The sequence below is a fragment of the Scyliorhinus canicula genome, chromosome 9, assembly GCF_902713615.1.
Source record: "Scyliorhinus canicula chromosome 9, sScyCan1.1, whole genome shotgun sequence".
NCBI classification, from domain to species: domain Eukaryota; kingdom Metazoa; phylum Chordata; class Chondrichthyes; order Carcharhiniformes; family Scyliorhinidae; genus Scyliorhinus; species Scyliorhinus canicula.
Window position 1 is genome coordinate 109466026 of NC_052154.1, and position 20225 is coordinate 109486250.

General features: G+C 47.8%; 1 protein-coding gene across 3 annotated transcripts in view; it reads left to right on the forward strand.

Moving 5' to 3' along the window:
- The window catches only part of LOC119971602 (ETS homologous factor-like), a 75243-nt gene that overhangs the window by 14966 nt on the left and 40052 nt on the right, over positions 1 to 20225 (forward strand). For all 3 annotated transcript variants that reach the window (XM_038807386.1, XM_038807387.1, XM_038807388.1), the window contains exons 2-3: positions 3513 to 3618; positions 16064 to 16351. In XM_038807386.1, coding sequence (XP_038663314.1) covers positions 3516 to 3618; positions 16064 to 16351 — 391 coding nt within the window. In that variant the 5' untranslated portion in view covers positions 3513 to 3515. The remainder of the gene's footprint in view (positions 1 to 3512; positions 3619 to 16063; positions 16352 to 20225) is intronic.

The following is a 20225-nucleotide window of genomic DNA, read 5'->3' on the forward strand; positions in this document are numbered from 1 at the left end:
GTTCCCTATTACATTGCTTGTGATGAAGTATTCCCTATCCTCATTGCTGCGGTATCCTGAAGCTTAGTGATGCAGTATTCCCCATCCCAAGGCTGCCTATTCCATATCCAGGATTTTGCAGTATTCCCAATGCCATTGCTGCACTATTCCCAGTGACATATATAGTATTCCTTATTCCATTGTTTCCGTATTCTGGATCCTGGTGATGTAATATTCCCTGTCCAAATTCTCCAGTATTCTGTATCCTAGTGATGCAGTATTCCCTATACCATTGCTGCAATATTCTGTATCCCAGTGATGTAGTATTTCATATCCTAGTGATATGGTATTCCTTATCCCATTGCTGTGGAATTCTGTATCCGAGTGATGCAGTATTCCCTATACCATTGCTGCAATATTCTGTATCCCAGTGATGTAGTATTCCATATCCTAGTGATACGGTATTCCTTATCCATTGCTGTGGAATTCTGTATCCTAGTGATGCAGTATTCCCTATACCATTGCTGCAGAATTCCCTATCCTAGTGATACAGTATTCCTGATCACCATTGCTGCAGTATTTCATATCCTAATGAGGCAGTATTCCCTTTGTCATTGCTGCAGTATTCTGTATCCTAGTAACAGATTAGTACAGTATTCCCTCTCCCATTGCTGAAGCATTCCATGTCCTAGTGATGCAGTATTCCTTATGCCCATCGCTGCAATATTCCATAACCTAGTGATGCAGTATTCCCTATCCTATTGTTGCAGTATTCTGTATCCAAGTAACATAGTATTCCCTATCTTATTGAAGCAGTATTCCATATCCTAGTGTAGTATTCCCTATCCCATTGCTGCAGTATTCTGTATCCTAGTAATACAGTATTCCCTAACCCAATTCTGCAATATTCCATATCCTAGTGATACAAGTTACCTTATCCCAATGCTGCAAAACTCTGTATCCTAGTGATGAGGTATTCCCTCTGCCACTGCTGCAGTATTCCCTATCATTGTGATGCAATATTCCCTATCCCATTGCGAAGGTATTCCCTATTCCATTGCTGCAGTATTCTGAATCTGTGATGCAGTACTCAACCATCCCAAGATGGCAGTATTTCATTTCTTAGTGATGCAATATTCCCTATCGCATTGCTGCAGTATTCCGTATCCTAGTTATATAGTATTCTATATCCCAATTCTGCAATATTCCATATCCTAGTGATAGAGTATACCCTGTCTCGATTCCACAGTATTCTGTATCCTCGTACTGCAGTATTCCCTATCCCATTGCTGCAGTATTCCGTATCCTAGTGATATAATATTCCCTATCCCATTGCTGTAGTATTCCTTATCCTAGAGATACAGTATTCCCCATCCTATTGCTATGGAATTCTGTACCCTAGTGATGCAATATACTCAATCATGATTGTATCCTGGTGATACAGTATTCCTTACTCCGCCTCCAATGCCACCACCCGATTGCTGTGGTCTGACTTCACACTCTCAATCTCTCAGATCTGCCACCCCTGTGCCTCCAACCATTTCGCCACCCTCTGCATCAAGGGTGCCACAGCGATCCTCCTGCATCTCCATTCTCTGCTGGCGGAACTCTTCCTTGATGAAGGCTATTAACTGTTCCACCTGGGGCTTTGCTATTTGCACTGACCCTTCCCCTTCCACCACCTTTCAATAGCTGCTGCACCACAGGTCTCTTCCAACTCCTTGGCCAAGTCCCTCACCTTCTGTCAGGGTTGATAACCAACAGGCATGCCACTCCTGGGGGTAACTTCTCCTCCAACCTTCAGTTACACTTTTCCGTCGAAGTTGCACCCAATTTCGGGTAAAAGGAGCTCTTTTCTACGCCTTCAAGCAGGAACTACCCTGTGTGCGACCACTCACACCATGACTGCCACCAGAAGTCCATACAAATGACTTAGATGACTATGTGGGGAGGGGTAGGATCAGTAAGTTTGCAGATGACACAAAGATTGGCTGGGTGGTTAACTGTGAGGTTGAGCATCTTAAGGTACAGGAAGATATAGACCAGCTGGTCAAATGGGCAAAAAAGTGGCAGATGGAGTTTAACCCTGAAAGGTGTGAGGTGATACACTTTGGAAGGAGTAATATGACAAGGAAGTATTCAATGAATGGCCTGATAGTGGGAGGTTCCGAGGAACAAAGGGACCTTGTCAAAAGATCTCTGAAGGCAGAAGGGCAGGTTACTAGGTTGGCAAAAAAGGCATATGGGACACTTGCCGTTATCACTCAAGGCACAGATTACAAAAGCAAGGAAGGTCATTTTGGAGTCGTATAGAACTTTGGTGAGGCCACAGCTGGAGTACTGTGTGCAATTCTGGTCACCACATTTTAGAAAGGACGTAATTGCACTAGGGGGTGTTGAGGCGATTCACCAGGATGTTGGCTGGGATGGAACATTAAGTTATGAAGAAAGTTTAGGTAGGTTGGGTTGTTTTCGCTGGAGCAGAGAAGACTGATAAAGGTGTCCAATATTATGAGGGGTATGGGCAGGGTGGATAGCTGTTCCCCTTAGTTGAAGAGTCAGTTACAAGAGGACACAAGTTCAAGGTCATGTACAGGAGGTTTTGGGAGGATTTGAGCAAATATATTTTACCCAGAGGGTGGTGACAGTCTGGAATGCACTGCCTGGGATGGTGGTAGAAGTGGGTTACCTCACATCCTTTAAATGTGGTGAGCACTTGGCACGTCATACCATTCAAGGCTGTCGGCCAAGTGCTGACAAATGGGATTAGGTAGGCAGATCAGGTGTTTTTCATGCATTGGTTCAGACTCAATGGGCCAAACTGCCTCTTCTTCATTGTATCAGTCTGTAATTCTGAGTCTGCAGCAAGATGAGCAAGTAAAACCTGTTTTATTAACGTAAGTGATATTTGAAAAATGTGGGTTGCTTAATTGGAATGTAGAGGCAGGTTTCAGGAAGTTAAGATGTTGTACCTGTTAACTGTAAAGCTACTTATTGTTGCAAATGTGCTTAATTCTGTGTTCAAACTAAAGTTTGTTTTAACATAAAAGCTGTCTACTGGTCAGTGTTATCACTCCTGTGGCACAGTACCATTTCCTCATAGTTTTACCAAATGCAAATTGTTAAATTCTAATCCAGGATCTTAACCAAAATTGTAGTTCTGGTAAGGCCCCATAACACTAGTGATAATGTATTCCTTATTCCAATGTTGCAGTACTCTGTAACCTATTGATGCAGTATTCCCTGTTGGATCACTGTGACATTCCCTCTCATATTGTTCTGGTGTTTCCAATTCCCTGTTAACAATGTGAGCTAACCTCGAGGAAATGTTGGGAAGAGAAATATCCCCTCCATGTTGTGTCCTTCTGATGTACAGGTGAGTATTTTCCATTGCAGTCTGGTTCATCTGCAGGAGTTTAGTTGTCGTCACAAATCACTTTCCTTTCAATAGCAACAACTGTTACTGCCTTCCAGTACTGAGAGGCAATTAAGAGGAGTGCTTGATGAGGTCTTTCTTTTTCCTTTGATTCCAGATCATGATTTTGCATGAAAGAAACACAATGAATGCTCAGTTCATACGTCACCCTGTAACTCAGCAATTACCACCCATATGGAGCAACCTTGACCTTGGAAGTGATGGTAAGATTCAGAAATGATATTTACAAAAATGCAAATGTAAAACCATTGGGATGCATTCTGATTTGGGGTGTTTGTGTAAAATGGGTGATAGCGAATCAACAGCTCACTTTATATCTCCCCTGATAGTTATTTCAATTGCTGTTCAACAAGTCACCGATTTTCTATCATCCATTTCACACTAGCACACAAAATCATGATCCAGCCCCAGGGAGTTTTAAAACATTTTTAGATCATAGTATTTTCTCTCCATAGCCTTCAATCTATCTCCGGGTGAAAAATCATCTGGTCATCTGTTCAACACATTTATGTCTGTTGCACATTTCCTTATAGCCGAATAAACAATTAGTACATCAGTAAAAGTCAAGTCAAAGATCGGGCTACTGCTTCACCAACTGCTAAACTTTGACCAACAATCAGACAAGGATATGAACCGCTAGCATCCTGCTGTCAAGCATACACCAGTTTACGAGATGTGTGTGTGCCATTGAAAAGCTGTTGAAAATGTTTCTGTTTTAAAGAAACTACAAAGTATCGGATTCTCACCCTTATAAGTGGAGTGATAGAAAAAACACTGCATCAGTGAGTGCTTCCTATCTGTCACACTGTACACTGTGTGGAGCAAATCAATCTTGGTCACACTTCAAAAGGTCTTGCCAGTTATCAAAGAACAAAGAACAATACAGCACAGGAACAGGCCGTTCAGCCCTCCAAGCCTGCACCGATCACGTGTCCTATCTAGACCTGTCATGTTGTTCACCCTGGGGTAACACGGATTGCACACGATGCAATTAACTGATCAAGTATACACCAAACGTGGGCGTTGGTTCAATATAAGTTTTGTTGAACTCTAGTAACGAAGCACACAGCTGCCTGTAGGTTGACTCTCTCCTACTCTGAGTAAACTATCACTAACTATCGAGACCAGGCTAGCTCTGATCCACGTGTAGAGGTGTTGCATGATTTGTGCACCCTGACTGTCACTACAGCTATCACCAGTGAAAAGAGACACAGTGCTGATGCCTCATGTGTTTTATAGTTGGAAGCCTCCCTCTGACGTTCTGTCTGGTGATTGGTTGTGTTCTGCTCTGTATGTTGAATGGCTCACCTGGGTGTCTGTCACTGCCTGTTTTTACCTCATGATGTGCATGGGTGTATATTATGACATCCCCCTTTTTAAAAATAAATTGTCGCCTGCTTACAGCAGAAGCGACATATTTACAAGAGTAACTATATACAAGATATCGGTGAGTCGATGGATATGTACATGTAAGGTGTCTAGCGTGCAGAAACATAACAGCATATGTACAAGGAACTATTTATAAACCCAGTCGTTGATGCTGTCGTCGGATTCTTGTGGACTGCCTGAGAGGTGGAGGCATAGATAAAGGTGTCTTGACCGGTTGGCATGCAGCCAGGTTGGTAGCCTCGTGAAGCAAGGTGTCCAGAACGGGCAGAATGATATCTGGGAAAGTGAGATCCGATGGTGGGCAGGCAAGTTTGCGTAGTGCCCTTCTGTTGCGCCTTACAATAGATCCATCAGCCATGCGAACCACAAATGACCTGGGAGCAGCCTGTCGAACAATAGCTGGAGCTAACCAGCTTCCACCAGGCAACTGGATGTGAACAGTGTCCTTCGGAGAGAGCACCGGCAGATCCGTAGCCTGAGCATCATATGTTGTCTTTTGCCAGGTTCTGATCTGCTGCATAGAACATAGAACATAGAACAGTACAGCACAGAACAGGCCCTTCGGCCCTCGATGTTGTGCCGAGCAATGATCACCCTACTTAAACCCATGTAACCCGTATACCCGTAACCCAACAATCCCCCCATTAAGCCCCCCCCATTACACTACGGGCAATTTAGCATGGCCAATCCACCTAACCCGCACATCTTTGGACTGTGGGAGGAAACCGGAGCACCCGGAGGAAACCCACGCACACACGGGGAGGACGTGCAGACTCCACACAGACAGTGACCCAGCCGGGAATCGAACCTGGGACCCTGGAGCTGTGAAGCATTGATGCTAACCACCATGCGACCGTGAGGCCCTCTTTTGCAAGAGATCAGATGCAAGAGATGGGGCTGGTTTAGCTCACCAGACAAAATTTCTGGCTTTTAAAGCAGACCAAGGCAGGCCAGCAGCACGGTTTGATTCCCGTACCAGCCTCCCCGGACAGGCGCTGGAATGTGGCGACTAGGGGCTTTTCACAGTAACTTCATTGAAGCCTACTCGTGACAATAAGCGATTTTAATTTCATTTAATTTCAACACTGAAAGGTGATCAGGGTCAGGTACATGAATGGCCGGAACAGTCGTCCTCAGGACCGGTGATGGGATCCGGTTCCCAGTCCAGCAGCCCTTGTTGCACGCTTCGAACTCGTCTTTGTTGGAACTGGAATCACTGGCCCCCAGTCGGAGGTGCAGATCTGCACAAAGCCGCATAGTGGCCAAGCTTCTTGCAGTTGAGACATCGCCTGCCTTTCGCAGGGCATTGCCGCTTTAAATGGGCGGTGTTGCAGTTGGGGCACGTCATCACGTCGCCGTTGTGACGCTTGGCGCGTCATCGCACCTGTGCAGTGCAGTCTGCCGCCGCTCGCACCTGCGCACTGTAGTCTTCGGCCGTTTTGTTTTCCGACCGCAGTGCGCATGCATGGGACCCCTGGAAAAGCACGTGAAATCGATGCTCAGGCCCCGCATTCCGGCAATGGCCTGTACACTTTCAGCCTCGTGGGAGGCAAGTTGGTCCTGCTCTGCCGACTTTAGGCAGGAATAGCAACTTTTCGCCTGTTCATGGACTTTGCATGTCTTGATGGCCACCGACAGGGTCATATTTTTTATTTTTAGGAGCTGCTCGCGCAGGGCATTGGAATGGACGCCAAACACAATCTGATCCCTGATAAGATTGCAAAATACTCATTAAGGACCTCACCTAATTCCTCTGGTTCTACACATAATTTCCATCCTTTGTCCGTGAGTGGGCCAACTCTTTCTTTAACTACCCTCTTGTTCCTAATATACGTATAAAATGCCTTGGGTTTCTCCTTAATCCTGTCTGCCAAGGACATTTTGTGACCCCTTTTTTGCCCTCCTAACTCCCTGCTTAAGCTCTTTTCTACTTTCCTTGTATTCCTCAAGTGCTTTATCTGTTTTTAGTTGCCTGTACCTCAGATGTTTTATTTTGACAAGATTCTCAATTTTCCTGATCATCCATGGTTCCCAAATCCTGCCTTTCCTGTCCTTCCTTTTTACCGGCACATGCCTGTCCTGCACTCCCATCAACTGCTCCTTAAATATCAAATATGGATTTACCCTCAAACAGCCTCTCCCAAACAACAGCCTCCAAATCCTGTCTAATCTGGTTGTAGTTAGCCTTCCCCCAATTTATATTTTTTTAAAAATCTTTTTATTGGCTTTTCTCATATTTATAAACAGTTGTTATGTATATACATTACATTTTTCCTGCCCGCGCTAATTTACTTTAATTTACAGAGAGGTTTGTTTTGGCCTTCATTTAACTAACTCTATGTACATTTTGTTGCCATCTGCATCGGTCTATGATTCCCTCCCCTACCCCACATTAGCTTCAGCACCCTTCCTCTTCTCTTGTGGTTTCCCCACCTTCCTTCCACGCGCCCCCTCCCTCCCCCCCTCACCTTCCTTCCGCTCCCCCCCCCCCACCCCCCACCTTCCTTCCGCTCTCCCACCCCCCACCCCCCTTTCCGGGTTGCACAGTCCTTTGGTTCCTCATCTATCTTTTTTTTCTTAGCTTACTCCTCGTTGCTGGCCTCGAACAGATTTTGGAACAGGCCGACGAACTGCCCCCAAGTATCCAGGAAGCCTTCCTCTGACCCTTGGGTGGCGTACTTAATCTTCTCCAGGTGGAGAAATTCCAATAGGTCTGCCAGCCAGTCTGCAGCTTTGGGTGGTGCTGCCGATCGCCAGCCGAGCAGGATTCTCCAGCGTGCGATTAGGGAAGCGAATGCAAGGGCGTTGGCCCCCTTACCCATGTGTAACTCTGGCTGCTCCGGTACCCCAAAGATTGCCACTATTGGGCATGGCTTCACCCTCACCCCCACAACCTTGGACATTGCCTCGGAGAAGGCTGTCCGGAACCCATCAAGTTTGGGGCAAGCCCAAAACATGTGGGTGTGGTTGGCCGGGCCCCTCTGGCACTGCTTACATTTCTCCTCCACCTCCGGGAAGAACCTGCTCATTCCGGTTCTGGTCAGCTGCGCTCTGTACACCACTTTGAGCTGCATGAGGCTTGCGCAAGAGGGGGTGAAGTTCGCCCTGCTGAGTTCTTCGCTCCAGAGTCCCCATCCTACCTCTGTCCCCAGTTTGTCCTCCCATTTTTGTCTGGTCTCGTCCAGTGGTGTTCGGGCTCTGTCCAGTAGCTGTCCGTATATTTTCCCACATAGCACCCCCTTCTCGCTGCTTGTGCCTATTAGGTCCTTTAATAGTGTGGTTTCTGTGGCCCTGGGGTACCCTACCGTCTCTTTGCGGACGAAGTGTTTTATTTGGATGTGTTTCAATTCCTGTCCTTTTGCTAGTTTCCACTTCCTCATCAGTTCATCCAGTGTCGCCAGTCTGCACCCTACATTGAAATCCCCGACCATCAGTGTGCCCCCGTCCCGCCTCCACCTTTTGAAGGTGGTATCTAGCATGGCTGGGGGGGGGGGGGGGTGAAATCTATGATTTCCGCAGATGGGGACCATAGGGGACATTTTGGTTATCCCGAAGTGCTGTCTCAACTGGGTCCACGTTCTCAGCGTGGTCGTTACCACTGGGCTCGTTGTGTACCTTGTTGAAGAGGATGGGAGTGCTGCTGTGGCCGGGGCCCAGAGGGTTGTTCCTTTACAGGATGCCTCCTCCATTTGTACCCAATCTGTGTCGGGTTCTTGTACCCATCCCCTCACTTTTTGTGCCGTTGCTGCCCAGTCGTACTATTGTAGGTTCGGTCGAGCCAGGCCCTCTCTGACTTTTCCTCTTTGCAGTGTCGGTTTGGAAATTCTCAGGATCTTACCCCCCCCCACACACACAAACGCCATGATTAGACAGTCTACGTTTTGGAAAAAGGCCTTAGGATGAAGATCGGGTTGGATCTAAACAGGAAGAGGAACTTTGGCAGTACGTTCATCTTGATCGCCTGCTCTCTTACCGCCAGGGAGAGTGGGAGTGAGCCCCACCGTTGAAGGTCTTTTCTTACTTCCTCCACCAGGCTGGTCAGGTTCCACTTGTGGGTCTGTGTCCAGTCTCTGGCTATCTGGATCCCCAGGTAACGGAATCTGTTCTGGGCTGTTTTGAACGGGAGCCCCTTCAGCTCTGTCCCTCCCCCTTTTGGGTTCACTGGGAATGTCTCACTTTTGCCCAGGCTAAGTTTGTAGCCCAAGAAGGTTCCAAACTCTTTCAGTATTTGCAGTATTGCCTTCAGTCCCTCCTGTGGCTTTGAGACATAGAGGAGCAGGTCATCTGCATAGAGTGAGACTCTACTCTCTGTCTCCTCTCCAGATTCCCTTCCAGCTTTTTACGTCCCGCAGGGCTATAGCCAGGGATTCGATCGCCAGCGTGAACAAGAGTGGGGACAGGGGGCAGTCCTGTCTTGTTCCTCTCTATAGCTGGAAGTATTCAGAGCTCATGGTGTTAGTTCGGACACTCGCTTTGGGAGCGTTGTACAGGAGCCTCACCCAGGCCGTGAATCCCGCTCCTAGCCCAAAATGTTCCAGTACCTCCAGGAGGTAGTTCCATTCGACTCTGTCGAAGGCCTTTTCTGCATCCAGGGAGACGATCACCTCTGGTGTTCTCTCCCCAGGGGGGGTCATTATCACATTCAGCAGCCGCCTGATGTTCGCGTGGGCTGCCTACCCTTGACAAAGCCCGTTTGGTCCTCTGCAACCACCTTTGGTACGCAGCCCTCCAGCCTTCTGGCCGGGACCTTTGCGAGTATTTTCGCTTCCACGTTCAGCAGTGAAATGGGTCTGTATGATCCACATTCCATCAGGTCTTTATCTTTTGTGGGTATGAGTGAGATTATGGCCTGCGCTAGTGTGAGGGGCAGGGTGCTCTCTGCCATTGAATCTGCGAACATGTCCCGTAAGTGTGGGGCCAGGACTGGTGTAAAGCTTTTGTAGAAGTCAGCCAGGAACACGGGTCCAGGTGCCTTCCCTGCCTGGATGGAGCTGATGTTCTCCATGATTTCTATTGGTCTATTGGTGCTTCCAGCTCCCCCCGTCTGCCTTCCCCCATCACTGGTAGTTCCAGACTGTCTAGGAACTGTTTCCTTACCGCATCCCCGTTGGGGGCCTTCCCCCAATTTAGCACTGTAACCCAAGGACGACACTCGTCGCTTTCCATGAGCATTCAAAACCTTATGGAATTGTGGTCACTGTTCGCCATTTGTTCTCTCATTACAACTTTGATAAGCTGGCCGGGCTCGTTCCCTAGTACTAGGTCCAATATAGCATCCTGTTCACATATTGGGCGGGATTCTCCCCTACCCGGCGTGACGGAGGGTGCCGGCGTAGGGGAGTGGCGCCAACCACTCAGGGGTCGCGCCTCCTCCAAAGGTGGGGAATTCTCCCCACCTTTGGGGGCCAGCCCCGCGCCGGAGCAGTTTGCACCGGTAGACTGGCGCAAACACCCGGCGCAGTCGGAAGCGGGGCTGGCCGAAAGGCTTTCGGCGGTCGGCGCATGCGCCGGCAGTGACGTCAGCGGCAGCTGGCCGCTGACCTCACTGCCGGCGCATGCGCGATGCGGGGTTCTCCTCCGCGTCCGCCATGGCGGAGGCCGTGGCGGCGCGGAAGGAGAAAGAGTGCCCCCACGGCACTGCCCCGCGGAGTGAGCGGGGGGCCCCGATCGCGGGCCAGGCCTCCGTGGGGGCACCCCCCCGGGTCCGATCGCCCCCCGCCCCCCCCAGGACCCCGGGGGCCCGCTCGCGCCGCTGAGTCCGCCGTTTCAGAGGTGGTGTACACCTCGGCGGCGGGAGAAGGCCTCCCAGCGGCGGGACTTCGGCCCATCCGGGCCGGAGATTTCAGGTAAGTTGTAAAAAAATGAAATCCCGCCGGCGCCAGCTGTTTTCACAGGCTGCCGGCGGGATTTGCACAACGCCGGTTTTTTACCGGCGGGAGAATTAGGAAACCTGCGGGAGCGGAAATAACGCCGCTTCCCGCCAATTCTCCGACCCTGCGTGGGGTCGGAGAATCCCGCCCCTGGTTCCAAAAACACTTCTTGGACACACTTAATAAATTCTTCACCATTCAGACCCCTGGCCCTAAGGGATTTTCAGTCAATATGAGGAAAATTAAAGTCTCCCACTACGACAACCCTATTATTTCTATATCGAGAATCTGCTGACATATCTGTTCCTCAACTTCCCGTGGACTGTTAGGAGGTCTGTAGTACACCCCCATCATAGTGACTGCCCCCTTCCTGTTTCTGAGCTCGACCCACAGTGTCTCATTACTTGGTCTTTCCATGGTGTCCTCCCTCTGTACAGCTGTAATATGTTCTCCAACCAGTCCCCCACCTCTTTTACCGAAAGCACCTCTATCCTGGAATATTTAGCTGCCAGTCTTGTCCCTTTTTTAACCACTTCTCCGTTACAGCAACCACATCCAAGTTCTGTGCATGAATCAAGGCTTGAAGTTCATTTGTCTTACCTGTTATACTCCGTGCATTGAAGCAGATACACTCCAGACCTCCAGGGCCACTGAATTCGACCACACCCAGCCTGCCCTTCCTCTTAACCAGCCTGGCCCTGGTATCATGCTCATTCCCAGTCTCTGCACTTGCTGGCTTACAGTCCTGATTCCCACCCCCTGCCAAATTAGTTTAAACCCACCCGAAACATACTAGCAAACCTCCCAGCCAGGATATCGGTGCCGCTCCAGTTCAGCTGTAACCCATCCTTCTTGTACAGGCCCCATCTTCCCTGGAAGACATCCTAGTGATCCAAAAAACCGAAGCCCTCCCTCAGGCACCAGTTCCTTAGCCATGTGTTCATCTGCACTATATCCCTGTTGCTAGCCTCGCTAGCATATGGCACGGGGAGTAATCCTGAGATTACTACCCTCGAGGTCCTGCTTTTTAATCTTCTACCTAGCTCCCTAAATTTCTATTGCAGGACCTCGCTACTCTTTCTACCTATGTCATTTGTGCCAATGTGAACAATGACCTCTGTCTAATTTCCCTCCCATTTTAGGGGTGCTTTGTACCCGCTCAGAGACATCCAGGATCCTGGCACCAGGGAGGCAAATTACCATTCTGGAGCCCTTTTCGCGACCACAGAAGCGCCTGACTATTGAATCCCACTACAGTATTGTTTCTCTACGCTTTGTACCCCCCTCCCCATCTGCGCGGCAGGGCTAGTCATGGTACCATCGCTATGACCACTACTGCTGTCCCCTGATGGACCTTCCCACTCATCAGTATCTAAAATAGCATACTTGTCAGATAGGGGGACAGTCATAGGGTACCCCTGCACTGTCTCCTACCCCGTCTGGCAGTTACCCATCTACCTTCCTGTACCTTGGGTGTGACCACATCTCTGAAGCTATTATCTATAACAATTTCAGCTAATTGTGTGCTCCTCAGTGCTCCCAGCTGCTGCTCCAACAGATCCGTGTGTTCAGTGAACTTTTCCAACTGAATACACTTTCCACAGATGTCCACTTGAAGTGTCCATGATGCCCCACGTCGTGCAAGAGTAATTGACATCCCTCCCTCTTTTGGCTGTTAGATTTTAAGAAAAAAAAGAAATAAAAAATTACTGCTGCTTTCATAAATAGCCCCCCCCCCCAAAAAAAAAGTTTCAAAAGATATTCTGTACTAATAAATGGATTAATTTGCAACATTTCAAATGTGTAGCGAAATTCTCTGGACATCAATTTTATATCCTGGGCACAGTGCATATGAGGAGTTAAAATCATCCAACACCACTGAACCCAACAAAACCCAAGGTCAAAACAATCCCACGCAACAGCATCTTTATCTTTTCGGAGACTTGTTACTGATTCAGTGTGAGAAGAGGTAAGTGTTACTTCACAGCACCTCGAAGAGGATAGAAGTTGCATTTATACAGTATTCTTCACAACCTCATGATGTTTCAACGTGCTTTGCAGTCGATGAGGTACTTTTTGAAGTGTAGTCACTGCTATAAGGTCGGGAATGTGGAAGCCAATCTGTGCACAGCAAGGTCCCATAAATGGTAATGAGAGACATGACCACTTGCTGGTTGAGAGATAAATATTGACAGGGTCACCAAAGAATTCTGTGGCTGGTCCTAACTTCCCAAAGCCTGTCCACCTTCGACAAGGCACAAGTCAGGAGTGTGATGGAATACTCTCCACTTACCGGGACGAGTGTGGCTCCAACGACTTGACACCATCAAGGACAAAACAGTCTGCTTAATTGACATCCTATCCACCACCCGCAACATTCACTCCCTCCATCAGCGATGCACTGTAGCAGCACTGGGTACCTTCTGTAAAATGCACTGCCGCAACTCACCAAGGGGCAGCAGGGTAGCATGGTGGTTAGCATAAATGCTTCACAGCTCCAGGGTCCCAGGTTCGGTTCCGGCTGGGTCACTGTCTGTGTGGAGTCTGCACGTCCTCCCCCTGTGTGCGTGGGTTTCCTCCGGGTGCTCCGGTTTCCTCCCACAGTCCAAAGATGTGCGGGTTAGGTGGATTGGCCATGCTAAATTGCCCGTAGTGTCCTAATAAAAGTAGGGTTAAGGGGGAGGTTGTTGGGTTACGGGTATAGGGTGGATACGTGGGTTTGAGTAGGGTGATCATGGCTCGGCACAACATTGAGGGCCGAAGGGCCTGTTCTGTGCTGTACTGTTCTATGTTCTATGTTCTAAGGCTCCCTTCGCCAGCACCTTCCAAACTTGTGACCTTGACCACCTAGAAGGAGAAGGGCAGGTGATACATGGGAACACCACCACCTGGAAGTTACCCTCCAAGCTATTCACCATCCTCACTTGGAAGTGCTTCGCCATTCCTTCACCGACACTGGGTCAAAACCTAGAACTTCCTCCATAACAGTATTTTGGGTGCACCTACACAAAGGGACTGCAGCAATTCAAGGAGGCAGCTCACCGACCTTCTGAAGGGCAGTTGAGGATGGGCAATAAATGTTGGTCTAGCCAGCGATGCACACGTCCCATGAATGAATTTTAAAAAGGCATCTCATGCTCTGCTTCAAATAGAGCCCTGAGCTCTTCTACATTTGCCATAGAGAGCACATAGAGCCTCAGGTTACTCTCTCATCCAAAAACAGCACCTATGACCATGTAGCACTTCCTCGGCACTACAATGGAATGTTAGCCTTGACATTGTGCTGAAGTGCGACTTAAAGCTGTGACGGTCTGATTCAGCACTGACAGTGGTACCATTGAACCAAGGCTGACACAAATACAAAGAGCTATCTACTGCCTTTCCAGCCCTCTTAGCACAGGGCTAAATCGCTGGCTTTGAAAGCAGACCAAGCAGGCCAGCAGCATGGTTCTATTCCCGTAACAGCCTCCCCGAACAGGCGCCGGAATGTGACGACTAGGGGCTTTTCACAGTAACTTCATTTGAAGCCTACTTGTGACAATAAGCGATTTTCATTTTTCATTTCATTTCTTCAATGTCACTTTGCTCATCAACAGAATTTAAAAAGGCTTAAACATTGGTCATTTCAAAACAGTTTTGATTGAAACGGTAAAGCTGCAGCCCTCACTGGGGTGCTGCAGGTCCTGGGGCTAACATGGTGGCATCTCCATTGAAGGACATCCTGCCTGTGTCAGTTCCTTCATAACCATTAACCTATCTCGTGGGTGAGTGCCTCAAAAACAGGATCAGAACTCATTGTTCAAAACAAAAACTATTCCCAAAATTCAACAAACTACAGCGGTAGCAAACAAAAGGGAAATGTTGCGAAAATCAATCTATAAACTACCTTCATATTAACTCTTTGTTACTGACTTCTCCTCAACATTGCTGTGCTAAAGCTTTAGTTAGAGCTGATGTTTACTTTGACAGGAATACCTTGTCATGAGTTGGGACAAAAATGGATTGCCCTACCTCAGCAGGAATGAAATAATATCAGAAGGTCTTGCCATACAGGTGGACAGGGGAGACAGTGACATGGTGGTATTGTCATGGGACTAGTAAACCAGAGACCCAGAGTAATGCTCTAAGGACCCAGGTTCAAATCCTGCCACTACAGATGGTGAAATTTGAATTCAAAAAATCTCTGGAACTAAAAGTCTAATGATAACCATAATGATTGTCGTAAAAACCCATCTGGTTCACTAATATCCTTTAGGGAAGGAAATCTGCTGTCCTTACCTGGTCTACATGTGTTTCCAGAACCACAGCAAAGTGGTTGACTCTAAACTGCCCCCTGAAGGGCAATTAGGGATGGGCAATAAATAAACCCTCCTCCCTCTGTCAGTTTATATTTTATGCTCAAATCCCTGAATTGGGATTCACAGTTGGTCTTGTGGCACAGTGGTAGCCCCCTACCACTGGACCAGATGTTTTGGGTTCAGGTCCAAGGCTATGGAAAGTGTTCATAATGTGGTAATCAATTCAGGAATCCTACCACTTCCCACTATTCCTCAAAAACGGTTTTTAAAAAAATGTGGGTGTGAAGATATGTGAAAAGGAAAACCAGTTAGAGTGAGTGCTGAATGTTGAGCCCTGGCTGACAAGACCCTAGGATCACACTGGGCTGACTTATCCCACTTGGATTGCAATCCTGATATCAGGAAAATAGAAGTAGCCAGGTCAGGTTGTCGGTTGTGATCCTCCCAGCGGATCACAGCCAATTTGACAACACCAGCCAATAACTGGTGGCATGCGGACCACAGAAACAGGATGTTCAGTGGGAGGGCGAACAACGATGTTAGGCCGGGCTGCCCAGCAGGAGAGGTGGGCACTGCTGAGGCAGGCAGGGATAGTGAAGGTGACTCAAAATGGAGGGACTTTCTGCAGCATTGGGAAAAATTAAAGAAACAGGTATTGCCACAGCTGTCGGACTATCATTGTGGAGGGGAAATCCTGTGAGTGTGGCCGTCACATCTCAGCCAGTTTATGCTGAGGTGAGTGAGAGGAACTGTCGATGGGTTCCTGCCTCCCCTCCCCCCAAGCAATGTTGCCATGAGTTAAAACTGTAAGCTAAAACTGGGCTATAGCCTGGGCTGCAACAATAATATTCTCCCAGTTGGCCTACCAATGCAGCTACCTATTGCTGCTGAGTGGGTAGACTCTGCCCTCCACCCCAGAAAGATAACTCCAAGATGTGAATGTACCAGGTAGCTGGCAAAACGCATGTTCCAATTTTGCTCTTGTTCTACCTCCTAATGCACCTCTGGAGGACCAGGAAACTTCAAGCCCACTGCCTCTGTTGCTATTAACATGCTGACATAAACATAGCTTTTGTATCCTCCTACTTTAGGTGGGTATTCTGGGAGCTCATGGCATCACACTCACCCACAGTTATGGGCCAAGTACCAAGTGTGGGAATGGCTTCAACACACATTGGACATCAATCAGTTGGATGCTAACTGTGTCCGCTTTCAAGACTTTGATGTTACTGGAGAACAGCTGTGTTCTATGACTATTGAGCATTTCACCCAGACAACGGGACATTTGGGTCCACTTCTCTTCGACAACCTGAGGAGCTTCAAGTGGAACAGCAAGTACCTATCCTCAAATGGACAGCCATTGATGGCAGAGCAGAGAGGCGAGTATCTTTATGTCACATATTAATTGGACTTGCTCATTCAGTATCGACTAAATAAGAGTTTGGCCACACGGACTCAGTTGAGACAGCTTTATTAACCTTCTGAAAGTTTTAGATAATAAAGATAATAAGAAAAAGGAATAGTAATAATCTTTATTGTCACAAGTAGGCTTACATTAACACTGCAATGGAGTTACTGTAAAAAGCCCCTAGTCGCCACATTCCAGCACCTGTTCAGGTACACAGAGGGAAAATTCAGAATGTCCAATTCACCTAACAAGCTTGTCTTTTGGAACTTTGTGGGAGGAAACCGGTGCACCCGCAGAGGAACAGGATTCTGCCCATCGAGCTTTCTCGCTGCCATTTAATCAGATCATGATTTATCTGAATGTTGCTTTAGTCCCACTTTCCTGTCTGTCCCCTATGACCCTTGTCTCCCTCGTTAATCAAAAATCTGTCTAAATCAGCCTTGAATATATTCAGTGACCCAGCCTCCACTTCTCTCTGGGGAAGAGAATGTCAAAGCCCTTCTGAGAGAAGAAATTCTTCCTCATCTCAGTCTTAAATGAGAGACCTTTCATCTTCAAACTGTGCACCTGGATCTACATATCCTCACAAGAGGTAAAATCTTCTCTGCATCTAACCTATCAAGTCCCCTCAGAATCTTCTATTGTAAATGTTATGACCACTCAAAAGCAATAATGTAAGTTAATACTACCAATGCCATTACCACCTACAAGTAACAGTAAAAGATGGACATACCTTTGAACAGTACAACATCCAATAGCTATTCCAGAACCCGAAGTTGATCAGACTTTCTTTCATTACAAAGCATCTTGAGAATTCTGCGTCATAGGGGACTTACATTTTCTTCAATTAAGCTTCTCAGCAGATCTTGCACAATGACCCACCCACATCAGTTTGGCTCTATCACTCCCCCCCTCCCCTCACACAGATACACACACCCACACAATCACCTACACAGACACTCACCCACAAACATGCACACACGTTCACCCACAAACATACACTCACGCTCACACATACAATCACTTACATAGACAATCACCCACAAACGCGCACACCCACACACACATCTGCACACACACACGCTCACCCACACACACACACCGACATAGACAATCACCCACAAACACGCACACCCACACACACATCCGCACACACACACGCTCACCCACACACACACCGACATAGACAATCACCCACAAACACGCACACCCACACACACAAACTCTCACCCACAAACACGCACTCCCCTACTTGAAATGAAAATCGCTTATTGTCACGAGTAGGCTTCAATGAAGTTACTGTGAAAAGTCCCTAGTCGCCACATTCCACATTCCACAATCGAACCGTGCTGCTGGCCTGCTTGGTCTGCTTTAAAAGCCAGCGATTTAGCCTAGTGAGCTAAACCAGCCCCTTAGACAATTTACTTAGACAATCACACACAAACATGCACACCCACACACACACACTCACTCACATACAAAAATCACTTACACAGATACTCACCCACAAACAAGCACACACGCTCACTCACAAACTCATACACACTCAAACACACACTTACCCACAAACGCACACACACTTACCCTCAAATACACACACATTCACCCACAAACATTCAACCCACAAATACCCACACATACAAATACACACACACAACCCATCCACAAACACACACAGACAACCCAGAAACACGCAAACACACACATTCATCCACACACAGACGCTCACCCAGAAACACACACACACAAACCCCCACACACACATGCACAGAAACACACAAACACATGCACTCACCCAGAAAAACACACGCACTCACCCAGAAACACACGAACACCCACACACTCACCCAGAAACACACACACACTCACCCAGAAACACACACACACACTCACCCAGAAACACACACACACTGACCCTCAAATACACGCATTCACCCACAAACATTCAACCCACAAATGCCCACACATACAAACATACACACACAACCCATCTACAAACACACACAGACAACCCAGAAACACGCAAACACACACATTCAGCCACATACAGACGCTCACCCAAAAACACACATACACACTCACACACACACACACAAACTCCCACACACACACAGAAACACACAAACACACGCACTCACCCAGAAAAACACACACTCACCCAGAAACACACAAACACCCACACACGCACCCAGAAACACACACACACACACTCACCCAGAGAAACACACACACTCACCCAGAAACACACACTCACCCAGAAAAACACACACACACACTCACCCAGAAACACAAACTCACACAGAAAAACACACACACATCCAAAAACACACACTCACCCATAAGCACACAAACATACATATTCTCCCAGAAAAACAGACACACATTCACCCAGAAAAACAGACACACACTCACCCAGAAAAACACACACACACTCACCCTCAAATACACACATATTAACCCACAAATGCTCAACCCACAAATACACACACATGCACTCACCCAGAAACACACACACAACCCATCCACAAACACACACACTCACCCAGAAACACGCAAACACACACACTCACCCACACACAGACGCTCACCCAGAAACACACACACACACTCACCCACACACACACACTCACCCACACTCACACCCACACACACAAACACATGCACTCACCCAGAAACACACACACACTCACCCAGAAACACACACACACTCACCCTCAAATACACGCATTCACCCACAAACATTCAACCCACAAATGCCCACACATACAAACACACACACACAACCCATCTACAAACACACACAGACAACCCAGAAACACGCAAACACACACATTCAGCCACATACAGACGCTCACCCAGAAACACACATACACACTCACACACACACACAAACTCCCACACACATACACAGAAACACACAAACACACGCACTCACCCAGAAAAACACACACACTCACCCAGAAACACACAAACACCCACACACGCACCCAGAAACACACACACACACTCACCCAGAGAAACACACACACTCACCCAGAAACACACACTCACCCAGAAAAACACACACACACTCACCCAGAAACACAAACTCACACAGAAACACACACACACATCCAAAAACACACACTCACCCATAAGCACACAAACATACATATTCTCCCAGAAAAACAGACACACATTCACCCAGAAAAACAGACATACACACTCACCCAGAAAAACACACACACACTCACCCTCAAATACACACATATTAACCCACAAATGCTCAACCCACAAATACACACACATGCACTCACCCAGAAACACACACACAACCCATCCACAAACACACACACACTCACCCAGAAACACGCAAACACACACACTCACCCACACACAGACGCTCACCCAGAAACACACACACACACACTCACCCACACAGATGCTCACCCAGAAACACACATACACACTCACACACACACACACACACAAACTCCCACACGCACACACACAGAAACACACAAACACACACACTCACCCAGAAAAGCACACACATGCACCCAGAAACACACAAACACCCACACACGCACCCAGAAACACACACACACACACACTCACCCACACACACAAATACACGCACTCACCCAGAAAAACACACACGTACTCACCCAGAAAAACACACACACATACACTCACCCAGAAATGCACAAACACACTCACCCAGAAACACACACTCACCCAGAAATACACACACAAAACACACACACCCAGAAACACACACACACACCCAGAAACATACACACACTCACCCAGAAACACACAGGTACACACACTCACCCAGAAACCCCCCCCCCCCCCCCCCCCCC